Source organism: Sciurus vulgaris (genome assembly GCF_902686455.1).
Source record: "Sciurus vulgaris genome assembly, chromosome: 17".
Taxonomy (NCBI): Eukaryota; Metazoa; Chordata; class Mammalia; order Rodentia; family Sciuridae; genus Sciurus; species Sciurus vulgaris.
Genome location: NC_136478.1, coordinates 43,625,017 through 43,647,845, shown reverse-complemented (window position 1 = coordinate 43,647,845; position 22,829 = coordinate 43,625,017). Strand labels below are relative to the sequence as shown.

The window sequence follows — 22,829 nt, the reverse complement described above, 5'->3', positions numbered from 1 at the left end:
CACCGGGGGACCCGGAGGTGGGGCTCTGGTCGCCTGGGGGCCAGGCAGGCTGCCGGGGTTTGAAGACAGCAAAGTAGGTCGTGGGGGGGCGGTGAACAGGGTGGAAGGGGAAAGGGGCGCGCGCGCGCGCTCCCGGCTACTGGGCGAGAAGGCGGAGGCGCGAGGCGCATGCGCACGCCTGGGCGGGGCCGCGGCGCGCACGCAGGGGCCGGGCGGAGGTGGCGTGGGGCACGTACTCTGGCTGGGGCAGGGGCAGGGGCAGGGGCAGGGGCAGAAGCAGAAGCAGAAGCAGAAGGCAGAAGGTAGACTGGGTCCCTTCCTCCTGACCCAGGACTCCAGCTCCAGGAGAAACGGGCCGTGGCATTTCCAGACACAGCAGCTGCCCAGGTGGTCCCCCACCTCGCGCAGCAAGACAAATAATTCTCTGGAGACATCGCTTTGTGATTATCAATTTTATTAGAATTACAAGAGGAAGATCTTCATCATAATTTCCCTCAAATTAAAAAAAAAAAAAGTACAAAAGCTACATACAAAACGTGAGGTCAGACGACTAAACTTTCCCGGCTCAGGGCCAAGTTCTGCAAAGGAGAAAGAAGAGTGTAAACTGGGCGGGCCAGCGAAGAGGGCAGGGTCTAACCTCAGGGAGGACAATCTGCTCACCTTCTTAAGCCTCCGCTCCCGGGAGGCCTGGGAATCCGTCTCAGAGTACGGGGGAGGTGGCGGAGGGTAGCCGGCATCCTCTTCTTCCTCTTCATCCCTGTAATGTTTCCTCTTCTCCCCTGGCCCCTTTTTCCTTAAGGCCTCTTCTACTAGACGCCCATCATATTGTGGGTCCCCAGACCTGGAGCCTTCATCCCGAGACTCTCGGAGTCGGTAGTGGCGGGATCTGGGGTCCACCTGAGGGCGGTCCCTAGACCTGAAGTCATCATAATGAGGATCTCGTGAATGTGGAAAGTCCCTGGAGTCATCTGGATCGTAGAGGTCATCACGGCTACGGCTTCGTGGGGGTGCGTAGGCCCGTCCTCTCCTTCCGCTACTTGGGGGAGACCTCCTTCCAGATTCAGCAGAACCCGGGCGGGTAAGATCATCCAGAGCATCCACAGAGTGGGCCCGGGGTCGCCTGGCCCCCCAGCCACTCCCTGGCCGCTCTGTGGGGGGCTCCTGCTCCCATCTCCTGGGATTCCGGGGGGACTGTCGACCCCACTCCTCATCCCTGATTGGAGTGAGGGGAGGACCCCGTGAAGGCCGGGATCGCCAGTCATCTTCATGGAGGGAGGTGACTTCACTCATAGCTGTAGGGAAGGGGGATGTCACTGATGCTGGCATGGACCAGGGCTAGCAGCTGTCACCCCTTGGCTCAAACACTCCTTAGGTGCAGTGGTAGGGAAGGAGGGACTATGTTCAAGGTTTTTAACAAGCCTCCCTGGGGCAGGTAGAAAGGAGCCATGCTTCCCCCTCCCCCTCAGGGAGCCCTAGGACTCCAGGTCTCCTCACCGCGTTCCACACGGCCATTGGCAGGGCCAGGTCTGGAGGGGTCAAAGTTGGCTAGTTCTTTCTCCATGTAGTACAGGACTCTCATGGAGTCATCCTGCTGGCTGGCCTGGATCCTGTAGCCACTTCGGACTTCTAGGGACAGGATGAAGGTGATCAGTTTCAGAAGATGGACACCAACCCACCCCTTACTTCTACGGGCATGCCCAACCTGGGAATGACAAGTTCTCACCAGAGGTCACACTGTTGTCTGTATCCCGAAGCAGGGGCACCTGGGAGCTGTGGCCAACTGGGGGAGATTGGCTGTCAGTGGCTGCCCACCCAGAGGGAGCCTTGCATTCCCAGCACCTCCCACCCACTCTTCCTCCCAGCCCCAGCCCCCTGTGTGTCCAGTGCCCAGTCCAGCTCCACTCCAGCCTCACCTGAGCTCCTGTCGAAATCTCCAGGGTACCCTCCGGGGTATCCATTGTAGACAGGGCCCATGGGAATCATGGCTGGCGGTGGGGGTGGGGTCTTGGCCGGGGAGAGGTGGGCGTAGGTGCTTGGGGCGTAGATACTTGGGACGCCTGATGTGGCTGCTTTGCCAGCTGCATACACTGGGAGGGCACAGTGGGCATGAGAAGGTGGCCAAGAGCAATGCTGCCCTAGTGTGATGGGGTTCTGAAGAGCTGTGGGCTTGCCTCCCCCACCCCATTACTGCAGTACCCCCGAGGCAGGGAACATCAGCCAAAGTTCTCACCTGTGTGACTTCATGGAGCTTTCAGAATGGGGTGGGGTGGGTGGCTGCGCACTGGCAGCCCACAGCCCCCAGTCTGGCAGGCCAATACATTTGGTTTGACCTTATGGTGGTTTGCCAACAGTCAAAAGGATCTACGTGAAATCCCAACTCTCCACTACCTCATATAAAGTCATGGCTGGGCTGGGCTGTGCTTAGACGACAGTGAGCAAAGCCACCTCTTTAGATAAAGCCCACGTATGGGGCCTTCCACTATCCCACAGGCTGAGACCAAGTTTGAGACCGAGTTTCCCCTTGGGTGGCAGAGCCTCTGGACTTTGCTGTCATGCCTGCTGGATCATCTTCCACACACAGATGCAAGGAAAGGAAGTTGATCTGACACAGGCACACAGGGGCTCAGGAGATAACTTGTCTGCCTCAGAGGAGCAGCAAAATAGCTCTTCTAGGCTTTCCAACTCCCGGCCCCACCTACTCCCACCCTGCCAGCCAGCCTGGCTCTAGGCTTGACAGCTCAAGGGCAAATCCTTGCTTCCTTCCTCTCCACAGCAGGAGGCTGGGCCTCAGGGCTGCTCTGTGGCCTAGTCACTGGGCCCTGGGCAAGTCACTTCCTCCTTGGTATTCCACAGGCTCAGGGAGACGCCCTATACTTCTGATTTGGTTTGCTTCAGAAACGGAAGAGTAAGTGCTCAGCCCCACCTAGGAGAAACCCCTTCATCAGCCCAGGTGACTGATTCGCTGTGTTGTAATTAGCAGTGGGAGCTGCTTGCTGATGGATCTGCAGGGGGCTGGGGCTGGGGCTAGAGCATTAACATGGGGAGGGTCTGTGACAGTCCTGGGGTAGGCGGAGGAGGTGTTGCACCGTTGACCCCGGCATCGGTCTCAGTGGGTTAACTGAAAACTTGGTGGCAGTCCTTTAAATTTCTCTTCTGAATCTGCAAAATGGATTAACTAACACTCGCCAGCTGAGCCAAATCTCCCAACTAAAAGTGGTGAGAGTGATACTTTGAGGAGCCAGGTTGCCCACCATAGTACTAGCTGGCATGGACGGCGCTGCAGCATCCTGGGCACTCTTCCCTTCAAGCTCACAGAGGAGGGAATGCTGCTGGCCAGAGGTCACAGTGTCTGGCAAGGCCCCGAGCTACATACACCCTGGCCTGAAGGCATTGCTAATGGAGGCTAAACCAGTGTCCTACAGCTAGCAGGAAACAGCACCCAGGCCCAGCCCCACAGGCGATGCACGTGAGTTCGCCAAATCCCAGACTCACCAGCCTAGTGAGCTCTGCCATGAGCCCCATTTTACAAAGAAGACGGAGACTAGGGCCAGGTCTCTCCAGGCTTCTCAGCCCATCAGGTGTCTAGCCAACCTCAAACTCCACCTACCCAAGGCCTGTTTTCCTGCCAGTGTCTTTGCATTGTGTGCAGTACTGGCCTAGCTGTTCGCCCTCCTGCAGGACTAAGCAACTGGTGACAGCTTTGTCCCTGAGGAGGGGAGTGAGGCAGTGGTGGGAGGGAGACTAGCTTTCTTGTCCTCTCTCTTTGCTTTGTGTCCTTTGTCCCCTTCATCTCCCATCCTACTTCTGTTTCCGACCTTCCACAGGTACCCCCTCGGACACACTAGATGTGCCCTTAAACGCAGGCTCCACGTCACATGCCCAGTGTGCATGTCGACGTGTGCTTTTCAAAAGTTGCTGGAATTACACAGTGCTGTAGATCTTGTTTTCTTAACTTTTATATTTGAGATTTTGTTTTTAAAGTGATCCTCACTTCCCTGTGAATAATATCTTATATTGTTAGACTTCATTTTTAAACCACATTCGTAAGTCACTCTAAAAAAAACAAAAACCCTCAATAAACAAAAATTAAAAGTTGAAGTAAGTAAGTGATCATCTAAGACAGCAGCTCCTCCCTGAATGACCGTCTCCCTACTGCTAACCGTCCAGCCCGCAGCTGGGGTGCCGTCCCAGGGTAGGCAGGTGCACCTGCCCAGCAGGGAGGCTGCGCGAGGGCAGCGCGAGGGCAGCGAGAGGAGCACTTACGGGCCTCCGGGCAGCAGCACTTCTCCGGGCAGCAGGGGCACCTGACGTAACAGCAGCAGGTATGTGGGCAGCACTGACACCAGCAAATGCCCAGGAGGAGAAAGACAAGGAAGACAGCCAGGCACACCACGACCACAAAGAGCCAGTCTGCAGAGAGACCAGAACAGGCCCTGAGCCGGGAGGCCAGAGAACAGCAGACAGGGACAGAAGGGCTCTGCAGGGACAGCGCAGAGCCGAACATGGGCGGGAGACCTGCAGCCCTCCTTAGTCTCTGCCAGAGTGTGGGGCACAGTAGCAGAGGGATGCCTGACCCTCTACAATTGGGGCCAGTCCCCAAATTAGGGATCCCCCTGGCTTCAAGTGGCGAAGGCAGAAAACAAGAGGTAACATGGCCTAAGGAAGATGGAGAGTGAGCCACGGCCCAGACCCAAACCCTGAAGAACACAGCTGGCGCCAGTCACAGGAGCCCCTGCCTACACCCCAGGTCCTCCTCAGCCAGCCCAGCCCACCTCCAAGCCCAGAGCTAGCCCACTAGATGCCACAAGGTGAGATGGAGTTAGTGGGGTTCACAGCGAGCAGTGATTAAGGGTTGGGGAGAATGCCAGAGAGAAGCCCCACTGAGGACTCCACCCCCATACCTTCCATGGGCCCCGCCTGAAAATCAGGTAAGAGTTCAGTCACCCCAGAGGTCCTGCCTGGAGGGACAAAAGAGAACAGGAGATTATGCCAGCCAGAGCCAGCCCAGGCAGCCCTGTCCCTAAAAATGCCCAGCTCCAGGCTGCTAGTAGGTGTGTCCTGCAGCGGAGCAGGCAGGGGAGAGGCTGGTGGCCTAGCAGGGACCTGGCATGTGGTGCCTGCCCCCACCCCTGCTTACAAGTGGGTGCTGGTGGGTGTGAAGGCCGCCATCACATACCCACCCGCTCTCAGCCCCATGGGGGCCGGAAGGGTTGACCTCAGTCCAGTCACTCTCCCGCCTCCATGGGTCCTACCAGCAACCATCTGTTGTATCAAGCAGAGTATGCCCAGCACCCTAGGACCCAGAAAATTTTTAAATTTTTTTTTAAACCTGAAGAAGAAAAACTAGTAATACTAAGTATATAAAAATTGATTGTCTTCGTTTTTTTTTTTTTTTTTAAATGGAGGAAGGGGCCTTCAAAGGCAAAAATACCTATGGCCCATGAAAGTCATATGTGATCCTGATTGTGACCCACCAGGGTTCCATCCTCCACCTGTGCATTCTGTCACATGTGCATGTGTCCTGACCCAGTCTGTGCCTTCCCTCAGGTGCCCCGGGAGCTCTGTGCCTACGAGCAGTGCATCATGGGAGCCTACGCATGTGCACAGCAGCTCTCACAGAGTGCACACTGGGCACCTGGGCTCCGACGGGGCAGAGCGTGTAAGTTGGTTCTCGAAGTGTGGTCCTGTTGATGGGGCTCAGACCCTTCTCATGGCACCAAAGCATTATTTGCTCTTTTTGCATGCCTCCTCGCGTGGGGCTTTCCAGAGCCTCTGTGACACAATGACATCATTGCCTTGATAGCTAATGGCTTGTGCGCTTGTGTATCTTGTGCTTTAAAAAGTAGCCCTTTTCAGTTTCTAACACCAAGCAACTACAGACATAACCCACAAAAACTCTGAACAAGTCCTCTGAGACCCTCACAGTGTTTAAAGGGTGAATGGGATCTGGGATTAAACTGAGAATTGCTGGTGCCAAGGGTGTGCGTTTCCAGAGCTTCCTGGACTGCAGGTGCATGAGCACTGTAGCCTGCGTTCCCCTGGCCTGCCCACTTGGTCACACACTTGAGAGGATGATGCTGTACAGCTCATGACTTCAATCACACCAGCACACACCACACACTGCGCATGACGGAGGACCTGGCCCACGGCAGCATCCCCTCTGCAGGGCGTGGAGGCCTCCCAGCCACGTGGGGCTGCTTTTAGACACCCCACCCTGCCCCTGGCATCTGGTACCACCCTCATTTTAGATACAAACTTGCACACTTCCTAGCAGGTCAAAAGACAAAGACCCTGTGTTCTGCCAAGGGGCTCCAAAGTGCAATATGGCCCTGACAGGGAGGACTGAGAATATTTAAAAAGAAAAAGTATCCTTACTCAACAAGTACAGAACTCTCTCCCCCCTTGCTTAAGTAATACAGTGTAACACAGTGTAACAACTGCTTGCCTAGCATTTACATTATATCAAGTATTAAAAGTAAGAGAGATGATTTAAAGTATACAGAAGAATGAGAAGTAGGTTCTGTGTAACCACTATGCCCTTTCACCCAAGGGGGTGGAGCATCCTGGGACTGTGGTTCTGGAGAGGGGTCCTGAACACCACCCGCAACACACGCAATACACACTATCCTCTTCACTCACTGCCCATCACAACTAAGCATGTCTGTTTTCAAAAGAAAGACTGGGAAAAGGAGTAGAGGCCCTGATTCTCTCCATTCTTAGTTTGGCTCTGGCTGACCTGGAACGCGGCAGAGGGAGGGTCCCTTCCTGGGGTGCAGGACACAGAGAAGCTCAAGTGACTGGCGGTGCCACGAGGGGAGAGCAAAGCAGGAGAAAGAGCCCAGTGAGTGGGCTGGAGGGCAGAGGGAGGACACAGAAGGCACAAAAGGGACAGAAGGGCCCGCTCCCCTTCCCCTTCCCCAGACCACAGAGACCAGCCCCACTCACCAAGGACAATGAGCTCTGCATAGGCCTCGTTGTTCCCCTGGAGATCCTGGGCCGACACCACAGAGCAATAGTACACACCACTGTCCCCCCAAGCCGTCTGCTCGAAAGTCAGGTCAGCATCTGCAGTGGGAAGAGATGGCGTGAGGGTACTTCATGGGAGGGGGTGTCTAACCCCAACAGGGCCTGAGCCCCCCAGCACGGGCACAGTGAGCAGGGAACAAGGGGGCGGGGCTGCAAGTGAATCCAGTGGGAATGTGTCCTCGCCAAGGGCTGCTACGCCCCATGCCTTGTTCTGAACACTGAACGTGGGCTGTTTCATAAGTCAGGGCCCAACTGAGAGGTGAACCAATCCACCTGAAGCGACACCGCTCATTGCTGGCAGAGCCAGGTTGACTGTGGGGCCAGTGCTTTCAACTCAGAACCGTCCTCCCTACAACCTCTCCAGCGCAAGGTGCGATCTCCTGACACAAGTGAAGACCTGGGGGAGGGGTCCAGAGGGAGGAGGCAGACTAACTAGGCCAGATTCCAGATAGAGCTGCCCAGGCGGAGGAAGAGTGGGTGTGATGTGTGGGAGAGACGACTCTCCCAGTTCCCTGTTCACCCCCACACCCTCCCCTTCTGTCCCCACATTCCAGGCCAGGCCCAAGGCTTGGGGAAGCCCAGTCTGAAGCAGCCTCAGGCCAGGAGCCTATTAATAATGCCACTAATGAAAGTCTTGCAGCACACCCTCTACTCCTCAGGCTCTAATTAGTTAAATCCCTTCAGCCACTCACCAATGTGGGACAGGGCGGCACCAGCTTGGCAACTCTGCCTCGGGCCCATGGGGGACGGGAGCAGGCTAGACACAGGCATTGCAGCCAGGAAAGCCCCACGGTTCATGGCCACCTTCTTTCCAGCCTCTCTGGTTCCTGTTGCCTTGCCTGACCTGGCCCCGTGGACCCAATGCGCTTCTCCACGACATCTGACAGCAGTAACTGTGAGTGTCCTCACCCACAGCATCCAGCACCCAGGGGGACGATACTCTCCAGTGCTGAAGGAAAAAAGAACTGGAGCCCCTTCCTCAGAAAGACCCCTTTCAACAGTGCCTGTCCACATCCTTCCCAAAGCTCCCTGGACCCAGGTGGCCCCGGGCTACCATGCCAGCCTCATCCCTACCATCTCCTTTGCTCATTGGGCTCTGCACAGGCTGGCCTCCACGCTGTCCCCGAACACGTTGGGCTCGACCCTCCCTCAGCTTACCTTCCTACTGGTCCACCTCCCACCCCTGTCCCTGCAGACTCAGGGCTGGTTCCTTCCCGTTAATCAAGCCTCAGCATGGAGGAGTGCTCCCTGGCCATCCCACCCCTGTGGCTCTCCTGCCCAACGGGCAAAGTCTATCACCCAGGTGCCCACTGCCCACCTCTGTCCCTGTGAGAACTTGCCCTGCATGCAGAAACAAGTCTGTCTTGGTTGCTGCTGGCCAGACACAGGGACTGGCCAAGGAGCAGAAAAGTACCCCTCCTCTCCTCATGCTGACCTTCCTTAGCTTCTGTTGTCTGTTCCAGTATTCTGGGCACATGGCTACACTGAAATACACTTGATTCGTTCATTCAACATTTAACAAATAACCGCTGGATGCAGCTTATATTCCAGGCTCTTTTGAGGCACCTGGCATACTACAAAACAATGGTTCTCAAAATGATCTGTGTACCATGGTTCCTGGTTCCTCAAGACCCTTTCTGGGGATCCTTGAGGTTAAAGTTATTTTCATAATTACTTGCCTTTTCCCCTTTATCTCTTATAAGTGGGCATTTTCAGAAGGTAGGTGACATTTGAGCAATATCACAGTAGATTGACACAGTGTTGAGGACCCAGCTTCTTCTATCCAGTAAGACTTTCAAGAGACTTTGCAAACAGAAAACAATGCCACTCTTCTCATTAAAAAATATTTTGTTTTGGAAAATGTAGTTACTTTTTCATAAAGATATGTTATTTTAATAATGAGTTTATTATTGTAATTTGAAATGTTTTTAAAGTTCCTCTTAGTTTGCTTGCTATTAAAAAAAAAAAAAAGAAAAAGAAAAAAGAAAAACTTTGAAGTCTTTAAAGGTATAAAAAGAGGCCTGAAGACCAAGATGTTTGAGAACCACTGCTATGGAGAACTTGCCTCTATGGAGCTCAGATTCTAACTGAGGGAGAGAGACAATGAAAAAACAAACAACAAAAACTTCACCATATTGCACATCATGCAGTGATAAACAGTTTGGAGCAAGTGAAGCAGGGAAGGCAGAGAGAAAGTACCAGGCAAGCAGGTGGGGGTTATGCGATTTTGAATAAGGAAACCAGGGAAGGCCAGAAGTGACCTTCAGAGCAGATGGCCACTCTTTATTGAGCTTTTACTATGTGCTGACCCATTCTTTCATTGAATCCTCAGAAACTCTGACCTCCTAAATACTCCAGACTTTCCCTGCAATGTCCTCTTGGCCCACCGTTTTCCACCTATATCTTTGAGATACATCAGTAGGTGGCTGTGCATGGGGACACCCACAGTTATTGCTCTCAAAGTGCCACCACAAAGGAGGGCACTGGGTCAGGCCAAGGGGAGCTGCTGGGCTGGGAAGAATGTGGCTATAGAGCCCTCCTGGCTGGGTCGCTTCTAGCCTGTTCCTGTCCCCCGTGAGTTGCTCATGAGCTCCTACCCATGTCTCTCCAACACCAGAGCTCAAGAGCTGGGCCAAGCCCAAAGCCAAAGAGGTGGACAGGAACCCCCCACCGTGGCAAACAATTATATAGGCCAGAAGTTGAAACCTGGGGTCTCCAGGACCGGATCTATGGACCTCGGTATGTTTTGTTTGGCCTGCATGTTTCAAAATTCAAGCAAAATAGGACTTTCCGGCCTCTTTTGGTTAATCCTAAGGCCTGGGCCCACTTCCTTCCTGCAGGCGCACCCTGTCCTTGGTCAAGGGCTGGCCCTAAGATCACAGGGGCTAGGCACTATCTTAATCATTTTCAATGAAAAGAAAAGATGCTGGTCTCCAGTGGGGACAGAAGCTGGACCTCCTCCATGATTCTGGCCTCCGTTTCTTAACTACATAAGCAGAGGTGGCCCTCAGGATTTCAGAGGTCCAAGGAGTCTCTGCTCCAGTGTTGCTGACAGGACTTGCATGGCCCCAAGCAGCTTGAGATAGAAACAGGGCCTCCAACGCTAGCACTCCACCTTGCCCATGGCAGGGAAGAGCAGAAGAGAGGCAGATCCACTCCAAGAGGAGGGACACCTCTGGTTTGCCCAGGACTACTTCTACATTTAAACCCAGAAAGGTTGGTGACCCAAGGAACACTACAGAGGTCCATTTCTCCTTGTCCTCAAAGCTGATATGGAGGAAGGTCTCACAGCTACTGGGTTTCCTGAAGGACAGACACAATGGACGTTTCCCTATCATGGCCCTTATCAAACACTGGCTCAGGTCAAGGGCGTCTGAAAGACCCAGGCCTTTGAGGCCTCTGGAGCCTAAAGTGCACCCCCCCCCCTTCCCCTGATAAAGCTGCGCTCATTCTGGAGTTCTGTGCACAGCAAAGGAGACCTGATTCTAGCTGGCCCTCAAGGGCAGGCTCTGTATTTGGATCGTCCTGCAGGGGCTGGGCATGCATGTCTGATCCCTGCTGGACAGGCCCCTGGGTTGGAAGAGAGGGCGTCCATATAGGGTGAACCCCCAAGAAGTCCTCTGACCTCAAAAATGGCAGGATGCTTAGGGCTGACCTGCCATGGAAATTCAGGGCAAGTCTGGTCCCTCCCCTGAAACAGGACTGATGGGTTCAGTCCCTGGAACCCTGCCTTCCTTTCTTTCCATTTGTGGTCTGACACAGTGGTAGGAGAGTGCTCCACACTGGTCACTCTGCTGCAAAGGGATCCACTCTTCTCTCGTTCCCACCTCTGCCCCGACGCCCAGGATTCAAACTCTAATCTTTCTTCCAGGCAGCTGAGAGGGCACACGGTGATGTGAGCAAGTCTTTATCCCTGGCTCACCGCTGCTCAGCCCCTTCCTCTCCGCCTTCTAAATTCTTTAGGGCCAGCTCCCAGCACCACCTCAGATCTCACTGGAACAGGCTGTAAGGCAGGCGCGGCTTCCTCCACTGCTGTTTTCTCTGTGGCACTGAGCACGATCTGAAATTCCTTTCTTTCTTAATCTGCTTATTTCTTACCACTCTCACCCGCTAGAATGTTCTCTCCAGCGGGGCAGGGACCTTGCCCATTCTGATCCCCAGTACCTACAATAGCACCTGGTATGGAGGAGATGCTTGATAAACACTGAATGAATGAATGAATGAAGGAACGAAATGACTTTCCCCTTACTGAATCCCAAGGGCACTTGTTATCAAGAGACAGCATTGTGGCTAGGAACAAGCGCCCTCGGGCTGCCTGATTGGAATTCCAGCGCACGCTCCTTACTACCTGGACAGGTTACTTAACACATCTACACCTCAGTCATGAGTGTGAAATGTGCTAGAGACCGCTCAATGGGAGAACGCATGCACTGTGTGTGGGAAGGCATGGGCTTTCTCCGCTAGTGTCGCCTGCCCATGCAGTTTACTCATGTCATGAGGCCCTCGGCTGATTCCCTGCCCAGAGCTGAGGAGCTTAGAGACTCAGCCCAGAGACGCTGAGTTGGAACCCAGCTGAGTAATCAGCTGTGAAAGTTACTTTATCTTTCTGGGTCTCTGTAAAATGACAATAATACAATCAATTCATTCAATGGCCGTGTGGTCTAAATTAGTTAATCCATGTAAATAAAACTGGATTAGTACCTGGCACATAGCAAGCCCTTTATTAATTGTCACTTCTTTAAATTTTACTTCTCATTGCTGGTATTATTCATATTATTATAGAACAAACCACTGCCTCTCTCTTCATTACCCAATTTTCTTTATCTGCAAGCATTTGACAGTATATGTTGTGCTTTTTTTCCCTCAGTGCAATGTAAGCCAACGAGGGAAGTGACTGCATGGTTTTGCTTACTGCTGTGCTCCCAGAGTCTAGAACTGCACCTGCTATACAGCAGGTGCTCAGTAAATCTGTTGTGGAGATAAAGGAATAGATGGATGGAAGGAGTCCTCCCTCTGTGGGTTCTTTCAGGTACAGGTGCTCAAGAGCTTCTAGGTGAGGACTCCAGGCTGGGCACCAGGAAGCCTGCCCCACCACCAACCCAAGCCAACCTTCCCAGTCACCAGGTTCCACGTACTTCCTGTGATGGTGATCCTCCGGCCCTGGTAGTAGTCTCCCAGGGTCACGGCGTTGCCCTGCTTGGTGGCCACAACCCTGACTGTGCGCACACTGTCCTGGCACTCCACATAGGGGTTGTAGCCGGGATTGCCTGCTGCCAGCTGGGCATTGATCTGGTTGTCTACGCTGGCTGGGGAGAAGGCGTCAGCAATGCGGTCCCTGCAGAAGGACTTGTACTTCCAGATTACGATAGGCGCCGTGAGGGTCGTGGTCATCTGGTAGGAGCAGGGCAGAGTCACAGGCTGGAACAGTATCACTACATGGTAGGGGTCAGACACTGTCACCTGGATGCCACTGGCAGGGGCTGAGAGCAAGAGGAGAGTCAGCAAGGATCACTGCAAGCTCAGGAAAAAACTTCAACAAGAATGAGCCACATCACTCATCACCAGCTTGACATAAGTGTGTGGTTGTCCAGAGCACCTGGCACACATTGTCCTCTAATTCCCAGGGCTGGTGAGATAGCTCACAGTCATGCCCATTTTATAGACCCTTGGGGTTGAAAAGTAGCAGATATGAGGTCAATGGCCATTTTACTGGAATGTTCTGTCCATCCTTCTTTCCAGATTATGGCCTCTGAATCACCCCAGTCTACCCTCTACCCTTCCCCAATCCCTCTGTGGCCTGTAGGGACAAGCCCAAATAGCCACGGCAGGGCCCGCCAGGGCTCAAGATCTCAGCTCAAAAAGAACTTGCCCAGGGTTCCAAGTTACCTGAGTTTGTGAATTTTGGATAAGTTTGCCTGTGTTTTCCTGGAATGGCTGAAGCCCCCACAACTTCCATCAACTTCCCACCTCACCCTACCCAAAGTCATCTCAACCACACCCCTAAATACACGTGCTGCAAGACAAAGCCCCCTCTCCCCAACCAGGGCGAACAGCCAATCCAGGCTAGAGCTGTCCTGCAGAAGATGGTTTCGGGTCCATAAGTCCATCATACTAGTCTCTTACGCAGAGATACTACGGAACCCGCGAGAGGTGGGTGGGGCTGGGGTGGTGGGAAGTCCCCAATCCCACACCCACTCGAGGCCTGGGCACTATTTCTTGATCTCTTCCTTTAGGAAACGTCTGATCCACCTCTCCAATCTAACCCTTTCCCCGTTACCCCAACACTCAGAAATCGCCGGCTAAGCCCAAGACCCCACTTCAGCCTTTCCCGTGGTCAGGCAGTCCTCCATCCCTAACCTACAAAGGGTCCCCGTCTCCCTGCTCCTCCAGGGCTTACGATCCGGGGAGTTTCACTTGCTGCTGTCTTGCGACAAGGGCGCGGGGAGCGCTCGGTGAGGGGATGGGAATTCCCCTCGCTCGGGCACAGAAAGGATCTCCCCAAACCCGGCGAATCTGGACGTCCTGAGCCTTTGCGCCTTCGCACCAGCCAACCCCCACCCTTGTTCTTCCACTGCCTGGGCCGCACAGAACTGAATCCATCGCCCCGTGTAGTACCCTCCCGCGGTTCCACGGCACCCGAGGCCCCACATCCCTTACCTGTGCACCAGGTGCTGAGAAAGAGCCACAGGAGGACGGCCGCGGCCGGGTGGGCGCCGGACGCCCGGGGACGAACACTGGCTACCCGCGCCATCGAGGCCGTCTGGGCGCGTCGGCCCCGCGCGTCCCCTCCCGATCCCGGGAGGGTAGGGGGCGCGGTGAGCGCCAAGGCCGGGAGGGGTGCACGCTCCTCCCTTTTCCACTTCCGCTCCTTGTCCCTATTCCAAGTCTATCCTGCCGAGCTCTAGGAGTTTGACCAACAGAAACAACGTGGACGAAGCGCAGGCTTTCAGCTTTCGGGGAGAAACCTGCCTGACCCGCGGCGGTTCTCCGAGCCACCCCACCCCCTGCGCGTCCTGGGAATGGATCGGCCCAGGTACACAAGGGTGGGAGCCCAGGGCCGGGCTAGGGGTGGGCAGTGGGGAGGGACTCCTCAGCCTCCCTCCCCGGAAGTGGGCTGACCCAGGTGCGCTCCTGCCCCCAGGGCCGAAACCAAGTGACCGACCGGCCAGGAGGGCGCCCGCAGACTGCGGGGCTCCCCCGGCCCCGTCCCGCCCCAGCCGGGCAGAGCGGACCGAGATCCGGAGGACAGGGACTGGCTTGGGGAGAGTCACCTGTTAGGAGAGGGCGGGTCCTGCCGCGCACCTGCTCTCTTCCTGCTCACACCCCTCTCCCGGGTCGGTAATGGACCCGCCTAGGTGCGCCCTGCGGGGAGGGGCGAGCCTGAGCCGGCCGGCTGGGGAAGCGCGCCCGAGGCGCCTGCTCTCCAGCCCGCGGGCTTGAGTCGTGGTGCGCGAGGCGCCGCCGGTTCCGCACACCTCCTAGTTAGGTGACCTAAAGAGTCAAGCGAAATCCCCCGAAGGGAATCTCCGACCCTCTCGGGACGCCCCGTGGGACTCAAGCCTTGAAAAAGTTAGAATTCTACTTCGGAAGCTTTTCCCGCCTCCCCCTGCCCTCAACTGGTGGTTGGGCTCCCGGGCATCCCTCGCCCTAGGTCAGGCCTCCGGAAACTCACACTCTTAAAGGGGCCGGGCGGAGGCGCAAGGCGGGAGACCCGTTTCCACCCAGGAATTCCCGGGGACTGGCCACCTGCGCCCGGGGCGGGGTGCTGCCTCTGCAAGCCACCCGGGCGGCGCTAGGCGCGACTCTGCTGCCTCCCGGTGGCGTCAAATGGGGAGCGCATCCTCAGGTCAGACGGCTGGAGGTTGCAGACTGGCCCCCTGGCTGGTGGGTTCGGTACTCAAGCAAGTTCTCAACTGAATCCTTCTCACTCAGAGTACTTAGGGTGGCCTGATTTTTTTTTTAAATGATAAAGATTAATGATTATTTTATGCATTTTCTTGTATATCATGTAAGCAGTAAAAACTGAAATTGCAAACCAAAATTGCAATAAAATTAGTTTTTGTAATCGCTCATGTATTTATCTTTCCCAGAGAGCTTTAGTTTTTGTAATCGCTCATGTATTTATCTTTCCCAGAGATCTTTAATTCTTCATATGACTTCAAGTCACTGTTTATTATCCTTTTATTTCAAACTGAAGGACTCCTGTTAGCATTTCTTAGAGGACAGGTCCTTCAGCTTTTGTTTATGTGATGATGTCTTAATTTCTCCCTGGTTGTTAGAGGATAGTTTTTCTGAGTATAGTTTTTTTTTTTTTTTTTAAACCAGGGATTGAACCCAGGAGTGTTTAACCACTGAGCAACATTCCCAGCCCTTTTTTGTTGTTGTTGTTGTTGTTTTGTTTTTTATTTTGAGACGAGGTCTCCTTAAGTTGCTCAGGGCCTTGGTGAGTTGCTGAGGCTGGCCTGTGATCCTTCTGCCTCAGCCTCCCCAGAAATTTGTCAATAATCTTATTGAGGATTCCTTAAATGTGACAAATTACTTCTCTTGTTGCTTTCAAGATTGTCTCTTTATCTTTGACTTTTGACAGTGATTATATCTCAGTGAGGATCTCTTTGGGTTTTACCTACTTGAGTTCATTGAGTTTTGTAGATTTGTAGATTTATGTGAAATTTGGAAAGCTTTCAGCTACTGTTTTTCCAAATATATATTTTCAAAATATATATTTTCTCCCCGCTTTGTGTCTCTTTTCCTTCTGGGACTCCCACGTTGGTTTTCTGGATGGTGTCCCACAGATACCTTAGGCTTCGTTCAGTTTACCACCAACTTTTCTCCTGTCCCTTAAACTTAGTCATTTCAATCGCCCCATCATCAAGTTTGCTGTTGCTTTGTTTTGACTGATCAAATGTGTTTTTGAACCCCTCTAATGAATTTTTTATATCAGTTACTGTATTTTTCAATTCCAGAACTTTCTTTGTTTCTTCTCATATTTTCTCTTTATTAATATTCACATTTTGTTCATGTGTCATTTTCCTGTCATTGTCATGTCTCCTTTAGCTTGCTGGCCATTTTGAAGACAGCCGTGGAAGTCTGTTTAGTAATTCTACCCCCTTGGGCTTCCTCAGGGATGGCTTATTTTTTTTTCCTTTGATTGATTGAGTCATGCTTTCTTTGTATGTATTTTGATTTCTGTTGTTGTTGTTTTTGTCAAGAATGGATGTTTGACCAAAAAAACAAACAACCCAGTCAATAAATGGGCAAAGGAACTGAACAGACACTTCATAGAAGAAGAAATACAGACGGTCAACAAATATATGAGGAATGTTCAACATCTCTAGCAATTACGGAAATCCAAATCAAAACTACACTGAGATTTCATCTCACTCTAGTCAGAAAGGCAATTATCAAGAATGCAAGTAACAGTAGATGTTGGCGAGAACGTGGGGAAAAGGTACACTCACACATTGCTGGTGGGACTGCAAATTGGTGCAACCACTCTGGAAAGCAGTGTGGAGATTCCTCAGAAAACTTGAAATAGAACCTCCATTTGACCCAGTTATCCCACTCCTTGGTTTATACCCAAAGGACTTAAAACCAGCATATTACAGTGACACAGCCACATCAATGTTTATAGCAGCTCAAGTCACAATAACTAAGCTATGGAACCAACCTAGATACCCTTCACCAGATGGATAAAGAAAACGTGGTACATATATACAATGGAGTATTAGCCATAAAAAAGAATGACTTTATGACATTTGCTGGAAATGAATGGATCTGGAGTAATTATATTAAGTGAAATAAGCCAAACCCCCCCTCAAACCAAAGGTGGAGTGTTCTCTTTGATATGCAGATGCTAATACTCAAGGGGGGTGGAAATTGAAGTTCAGTAGATTAAAGGGGAATGAAGGGAAGGGAGGGAGGATGGGAATAGGAAAGACAGTAGGATGAATCGGACATCACTTTCCTATGTTCACTACGAACACACGACCAGCATCACTCCACATTACGTACAACCACAGAATGGGAAGTTACACTCCATGTATGTCTGATATGTCAAAATACATCCTATGTCATGCACAACTACAAAGAACAAAAAAATTTTTTTTGAATGACATTTGAATCTGATAGTGTGGTAACTCTGGAAATCACATTTCCTCCATTCCCCAGCATTTGCTAGGTTTTTGATTGATTGCTGTATGGTGTCTCTGCATGGGCGATATCTTAGGGGAAAGCTTAAGTCACGTTAGTTCTTCTGTGAGCTTGCACCTTTTACTGAGCTTGTGCAGTGGCTTTCTAAATTCCCCTCCACTTACTTGGTTGCTGTTGAATGTTCCAATCCCTATGGGTTCAGCTCCCAAGGTGGAGAAGGGGAGAAACTCAAGACCTATCCCTTTATGTCCTTTGGAAGTCCCACAGGGGGTTTTAAGACGAGGGTAGCCGACCTCTGTGTCTGCACCTCTGTGATCAGAAGTAGCAATCCACAATCAGGATAGCTAACCCTGACATTTGGTGGACAACATCCTTATTTCCCACTTCCCAGTAATCATACTGGCTGAGTACTTTCTAGATGGTGTCTCGTCAAATCCTCACAAGAGCCCTGTATCAATGCCATTAAAATCCTTTGAAAAAGAGGAAGCTGAGGTTTGCCAAGAGAAAGCCATTAAACCAGACTTCCATGTTCAGAAGAGGTTTTGTTGCACATTCCTCAAATATCTGAGAAAAAGAAGGCAGCCCCTGATAGCTGGGGGCTGCCCTGATACTAGCAACTGGGTCTTGGCGTCGCTGGAAGCTGGCCTACAACTCCCTGCTAGGTCATGGGATTCTGCTGTGAGACAGCAACAATTTTCTCACATTAGACAAGCCTTCCCTGTGACTATGATGCATCAATACAAAACAGTTTTTAAGCCACTATTTGTAAGACACAGCTCACACTGACAGTCTCTGTCACATCTGAACACCAAGCAGAAACATTATCCAAGCCACAATATATCAAATATCCCCCAACCCAGATGTTGAGTGATGTCTGCTTTACCCATTATAAATTAAACTGTGCTCCATTTTTCTTATCTTCTAAATAAGATAGAATTAGTCACGCTTCCTGGCAGCTCCCCATCAAAGCAACTCCCCACATCTTCAAACTTTTCCCCAAATCACCTAACAAAGTTCAGATTCCACAGATCTTTTCTGACACATCTTGCTGAGACACCCTATCACTCCCCAAGTTACCTTCCTCCACTGCAGTGAGTCAAATAAACCCCACTTTGTTCATAGGTGTGTTTCTGCTAGTCTTAGGATATTGACACAGGTCAAACTGTTCCCACCTGAAGGACTTTGCATGTGCTGTGTGCTTAATCCAGACACCACTCTTCCTCTGGGATCTTCATGGCTCATTTTATAGAGAATTGCTCAAATGTCACTTCTTTAGAGAGACCTCTCTCTACCCCCTTTAAAATAGTCTAGATACTAGTTTGTGAGGGATGCATAATAAACTCCATAGACCCCGATGACTTAAACAACAGACATTTATTTCTTCACAGTGCCGAAAGCTAAAAGTTCAAGATCAAGATGTTGGCAGCCTCCATCTTGTTCTGAGGACTCTCTCTGGCTTACAGGTGGCTGCCTTTTCCCTCTATCTTCATATCATCTCCCTCTTCTGTGTTGTCTCTATTTTTTTCTTCTTATAAGGATGTCAATCACATTGGATTAGAGGTCACCCTAGTAATCTCATTTTAATTTGATTGCATTTTTAAATTCCCTATTTCCAAATATAGTCACATTCTGTGATACTGTGAGTTAGGGCTTCAACCTACGCATTTGGGGTGGGGGTTGCATACATACCTTAACAGTCTCTCTCTCTCTAATTTCTCTGCCCCCCCCCCTTTTTTTTCCTTCAAAGCATTTACTATGATCTGATGCTTTATTAGTCATTTGTTGTCTTTGTCATCTGTCATCTCTCAATGTAAAGACAGTATTGCTCCACCAATATTCTTTGTGCATCCCTACGTATCTCAGCCCCTCTGTAGTCAGGTGGGGCTATGTGATTAGGTCTAGTTAGTGGCTTGTAGGCAAAAGTAAGGCAAACACCTCCCAGGCCAGAGCAATCAATTGCCAGCATGAGACTCAGTTTTCTCCCTTCTTCTGCCATAGCAAACTAGTGATGTGGCCAGTGGTATCTTTAGGGACCATGGTAGGGTGCTCCATTAACCAACACTAGGCATGTAGCATGAGAAAAGAATTGTGTCAAGCCACTAAGATTCCAGAATTCTATTGTTACATAGGACGCTCTAACCTATCCCGATGACTCCATCCCCACTACACTGTAAGCTCCAAGGGCTCAGCGACTTTACCTGGATCCTTAGTGCCTGGTGCAAGGTGGGTAATCAGTCATTATTTGTGTAGTAAGTGCATGGCCTAGAGAAGTGAAGCTTGGGACTGGATCCGTGGTCCACTGTGGACATACCAACCTTTGCTATTTTAAAGTTGCTGAGATTTGGGGGAAGTTTCTTATAGTGGCAAATAGCCTATCTTGATTGATACCAAAGTTAGTACCAGGAATAGGGCGCTTCTGTACTCAAAACTAAAAATAGACAGCATCGACTTAGCTATATTGGGAACGAGGAGACTTATTAGGACTCAGAGGATGGAGACTGTTACTTTGTAAGGCAGATAATGTATTTAATGAACTTGCAGTTTTAGGGGAAGCAGTTGGAATACAGGATATTAGGAGATGATATTGGCCAAAGTTGGCTGAAAATTGAGAAATCCAAAGCCCAATTAAAACTCAGCTTTTGGCAAGAATAAAACCGAGAGTATGGTTGAGTCATCATCAACCACTGTTAAAATTGAGGAATAAATTAAGACACTATCAGGAAATCCTCCCAGGTGGACAAATGTCTCAGCGAAAAAGATAAAGTTTAGTAAGTGTGGCCTATAAGTAAAAGTAAGGGGAGTCTCCGATGAAGACATTTTAAGGTACCTAGAAATGAGAGAGAGAGAGAGAGAGAGAGAGAAAGGGAGAGGGAGAAGAAAGAAGAGAGGGAAAGAGAGAGGGGAGATGCTTGGAAGTTTGTAAGAATCCGAAGGTGTCAAACTTTGGGGGACAGAAAGTAGACTGAGGAAATGGATGCTGTCTCAAGAAGGCACATCTTCCAGCGCTACTTCAGACATATCCAAGGAGCAGGATGGGAAAGGAAACCTGTCCCTGGAGAAGGGAGATATGCACCACGGAGAACATGGTTCAGAAGCCCCTGCCCCCATCAAGGAGCTGGCTTGATGCTCATTAAGAAATCCTCCCCGGAAAGGAAGGACTGTATAGAGGGAGAAGAGGAGTGGGAGGGGTGGGGAGGAATGGGAAAAAAAATAACAGAATGAATTAAACAACATTACCCTGCGTAAATTTATGATTACACAAATGGTATGCCTTGACTCCATGTAAAATAGAGAAACAACATGTATCCCATTTGTTTACAATAAAAAAAAAAAAAAAAGAAAGAAAGAAAAGAAATCCTCCCCGTCTATGATACGGGCGGCCCTTGCAATGTCTTCCGCTGGGTTTTAGGATTGGTACAGACCAGTGATTTCTCTATGTCTCCCCTTCCCCTTTCTGCTGGACGTGAGGTCATTTTGTTCCATTTCATCATTGACTAGTGAATAATTTGCCTTTTTTATAAAAGTTCACTTCTTTCTGACGTAAATCCACTCATTTCATTTCCTCTGCAGCTCCTGGGGACGTCTGAGTTTTTGAGGCTACATCCTACGATTAGCCACGCGATGACATGAGGGGAAGGGTACTCCCGGAGCATGTGGAGCCAAGGTTCTTTCATTCCACGGCCCAGGCTCATGCCTCAGTTCTGTGAGTGATCTCACAATGGCCAGTGTGGCGCCCAGACTCCTCCTGTGGTCTCAGTCCGCCATGTTGGCCGCCCTGTGTCTGGTTAGTTTCTCCTTCCCCATGCTGTGGGCCCAGACATTCATCAGTTGTTCCTACAAGAGTCAGTGCCAGCAGGCCCTGCTCTCGGGCAATGACATTGTCCTGCGTTGTGACCATAAGAAGGCACTCTGGTATTTTTCTTCCATTATTGGGGAGAATATCATCCTGCTTAACTCATGGCCTAATATAAAGAAACTGCCAGGGGGCAGCCTGCAGCTGACCGACCCTCAGCCCTCACAGGCAGGCCTCTTTCGCTGTGAGGACGATGCAAATGGCCTCTTAGTGGAGTATGAGATTGACTTCCAGGATGCCACCACCCTGCATATTACACACAAAGACCTGGGCCAAGAGCCCCTGCAGAATGAGACTCTGAAACTGGGTGGTGAGGTACTTGTTTTTACCCACTGGAAGCCCTGGCAGGACTGTAACCGCTGTGGGGAGCCAGGCGAACGCAAACGCCTGGGGTACTGCTATGTTGAGGAGCCCCTGGAAACACCCATGCCCTGCCGGCTCTATCTGAGAGACGAGAAGGTACAGTACAGCCGCCTGCGGCCCGAGATGCAGGTGGAAGGCTGCCTTGTGCCCTGCGACCCTGACAAGGAAATCCAACAGCCATTCTTCATCTTTGACATTTACCAGCTGGGCAAGTTGACCAACCCCATGTGGCTCACCTGCCCTTTGGCTTCCATCTACAGGTGACAGGACCAGGGCAGCAGCCCTACCCTTGGCCCTCACCCAAGCTGTTTCCTATGCCCACTGGGTTTGCCCTCTGATAGAAAATCAGGCTCTTTCTTCCAGCCATAAGCTTCATGGTCCGTGTATGCAGGAAGCGGTTTGTTCACTGGATGGCTCAGATGTTCACTCAGCAAGAATTCCCAGAGGTTGAACTGGGCCCTCTGAACTGGGCCCTGGGCCAATGACGGTGGCACAGGGTGACAGCTTAAAAAGGCCGAGTCTTGGCCAACTTAGGCACCTGCCAGTCAAATGTAAAACCCAGAGACCAACACACGCAGGCCCCTGCTCTTGGCCACAGAGACACAGGGTAGTTTCTGTCTCCTGATTCGACCCTGGTGAATACGATTGCTCTGTCCATCTTTGTACCAATGCCAAAGTATTTTAATTACTGTACTTTTTCAGTAAGTCATGATCTCTGGCAGTGAATATTTTCCAATACTGTTCCGACAGATCGTCTCAGTTATTCTTAGCCCTTTGTATAAAAATTTTGGAATCAGTTTGTAGTTTTCAAACCCCATTTTCTATTCTTTTGAAAAATTTGGAACTTCATTGAACCTAAAGATAAATTGGGGGGAAATCATTGTTTTACAATATTGTCTTCCCATCCTCAAATATGGTAGATAATCCATTATGTAGTCTTTCCTTAAAATCTCTCAAAAATCTGCAATTGTTAATGCCTTACATACATTTTATGGTTTATTCCTACATATTCAATTTTTCATACTATCAATCAAATTGTATTCTTAAATTTTCATCGTCTAATTCTTCATTATTTGTTTATTTATTATTAATTCTTTATTATTTCCATTATAGTTGCTATTTGTATATGACCTGTATATAAATTATTTTATTAAATTCACTTACTTTTAGTGAAATATCACATGGAGAAGTCGATGGCAGATGCACTTATTCTCAATATTCTTATATGAAATACAGTTTTCTCTGGGTTTTTCATAGACACAGTTCATTAAAATAAGGCAATTCACCTCTATTCCTATTTTGCCAAGAGTTTTGAGCCATAATTGGGTGTTGAATCTTATCAAATGCATTTTCTGTTTCTACCTGAGATAATAATAATGTTTTTTCTTTATTATGTCAGTGTGGTGAATTACACTGATTGCTGTTCAAAGAATTGCTG

General features: G+C 50.5%; 2 protein-coding genes across 7 annotated transcripts; one reads left to right on the top strand and one right to left on the bottom strand.

Moving 5' to 3' along the window:
- Positions 1-437: 437 nt before the first annotated feature.
- Positions 438-14,026, bottom strand: LSR (lipolysis stimulated lipoprotein receptor). 5 transcript variants are annotated; one of them, XM_079118578.1, is made up of 10 exons: positions 13,684-14,026; positions 12,162-12,506; positions 6,946-7,065; positions 4,902-4,958; positions 4,264-4,410; positions 1,914-2,087; positions 1,724-1,780; positions 1,495-1,626; positions 661-1,292; positions 438-578 (listed from the first exon to the last, which is right to left on the bottom strand). In XM_079118578.1, exons 1-10 carry the CDS (start codon positions 13,775-13,777, stop codon positions 543-545), a joined length of 1,794 nt encoding a protein of 597 aa, XP_078974704.1. In that variant the 5' UTR covers positions 13,778-14,026; the 3' UTR covers positions 438-542. The 5 variants fall into 5 exon arrangements, with proteins under 5 accessions (XP_078974704.1, XP_078974705.1, XP_078974706.1 ...); XM_079118579.1 differs by lacking the exon at positions 4,902-4,958; XM_079118580.1 differs by lacking the exon at positions 4,902-4,958 and having other exon boundaries at positions 1,495-1,623.
- LOC306648431 (protein FAM187B-like) lies at positions 13,927-22,445 on the top strand. Of its 2 annotated transcripts, XM_079118592.1 has the most exons (3): positions 13,927-14,059; positions 19,305-19,398; positions 20,746-22,445. In XM_079118592.1, the coding sequence occupies exon 3, from the start codon at positions 20,894-20,896 to the stop codon at positions 21,653-21,655; it is 762 nt and encodes a 253-aa protein (XP_078974718.1). In that variant the 5' UTR covers positions 13,927-14,059; positions 19,305-19,398; positions 20,746-20,893; the 3' UTR covers positions 21,656-22,445. The 2 variants fall into 2 exon arrangements, with proteins under 2 accessions (XP_078974718.1, XP_078974717.1); XM_079118591.1 differs by lacking the exon at positions 19,305-19,398.
- Positions 22,446-22,829: the final 384 nt, after the last annotated feature.

Bases quoted from the DNA above. Each gene is read 5' to 3' on its own strand.
- LSR (XM_079118578.1), bottom strand. From the start codon at position 13,777: ATGGCGCGGGTAGCCAGTGTTCGTCCCCGGGCGTCCGGCGCCCACCCG. The intron at 4,411-4,901 runs GTATGGGGGTGG...GTCTCTCTGCAG, and splicing joins TCAGGCGGGGCCCATGGAAG to ACTGGCTCTTTGTGGTCGTG. The intron at 2,088-4,263 runs GTAAGTGCTCCT...GTGCCCTCCCAG, and splicing joins GTGCTGCTGCCCGGAGGCCC to TGTATGCAGCTGGCAAAGCA.
- LOC306648431 (XM_079118591.1), top strand. From the start codon at position 20,894: ATGGCCAGTGTGGCGCCCAGACTCCTCCTGTGGTCTCAGTCCGCCATG.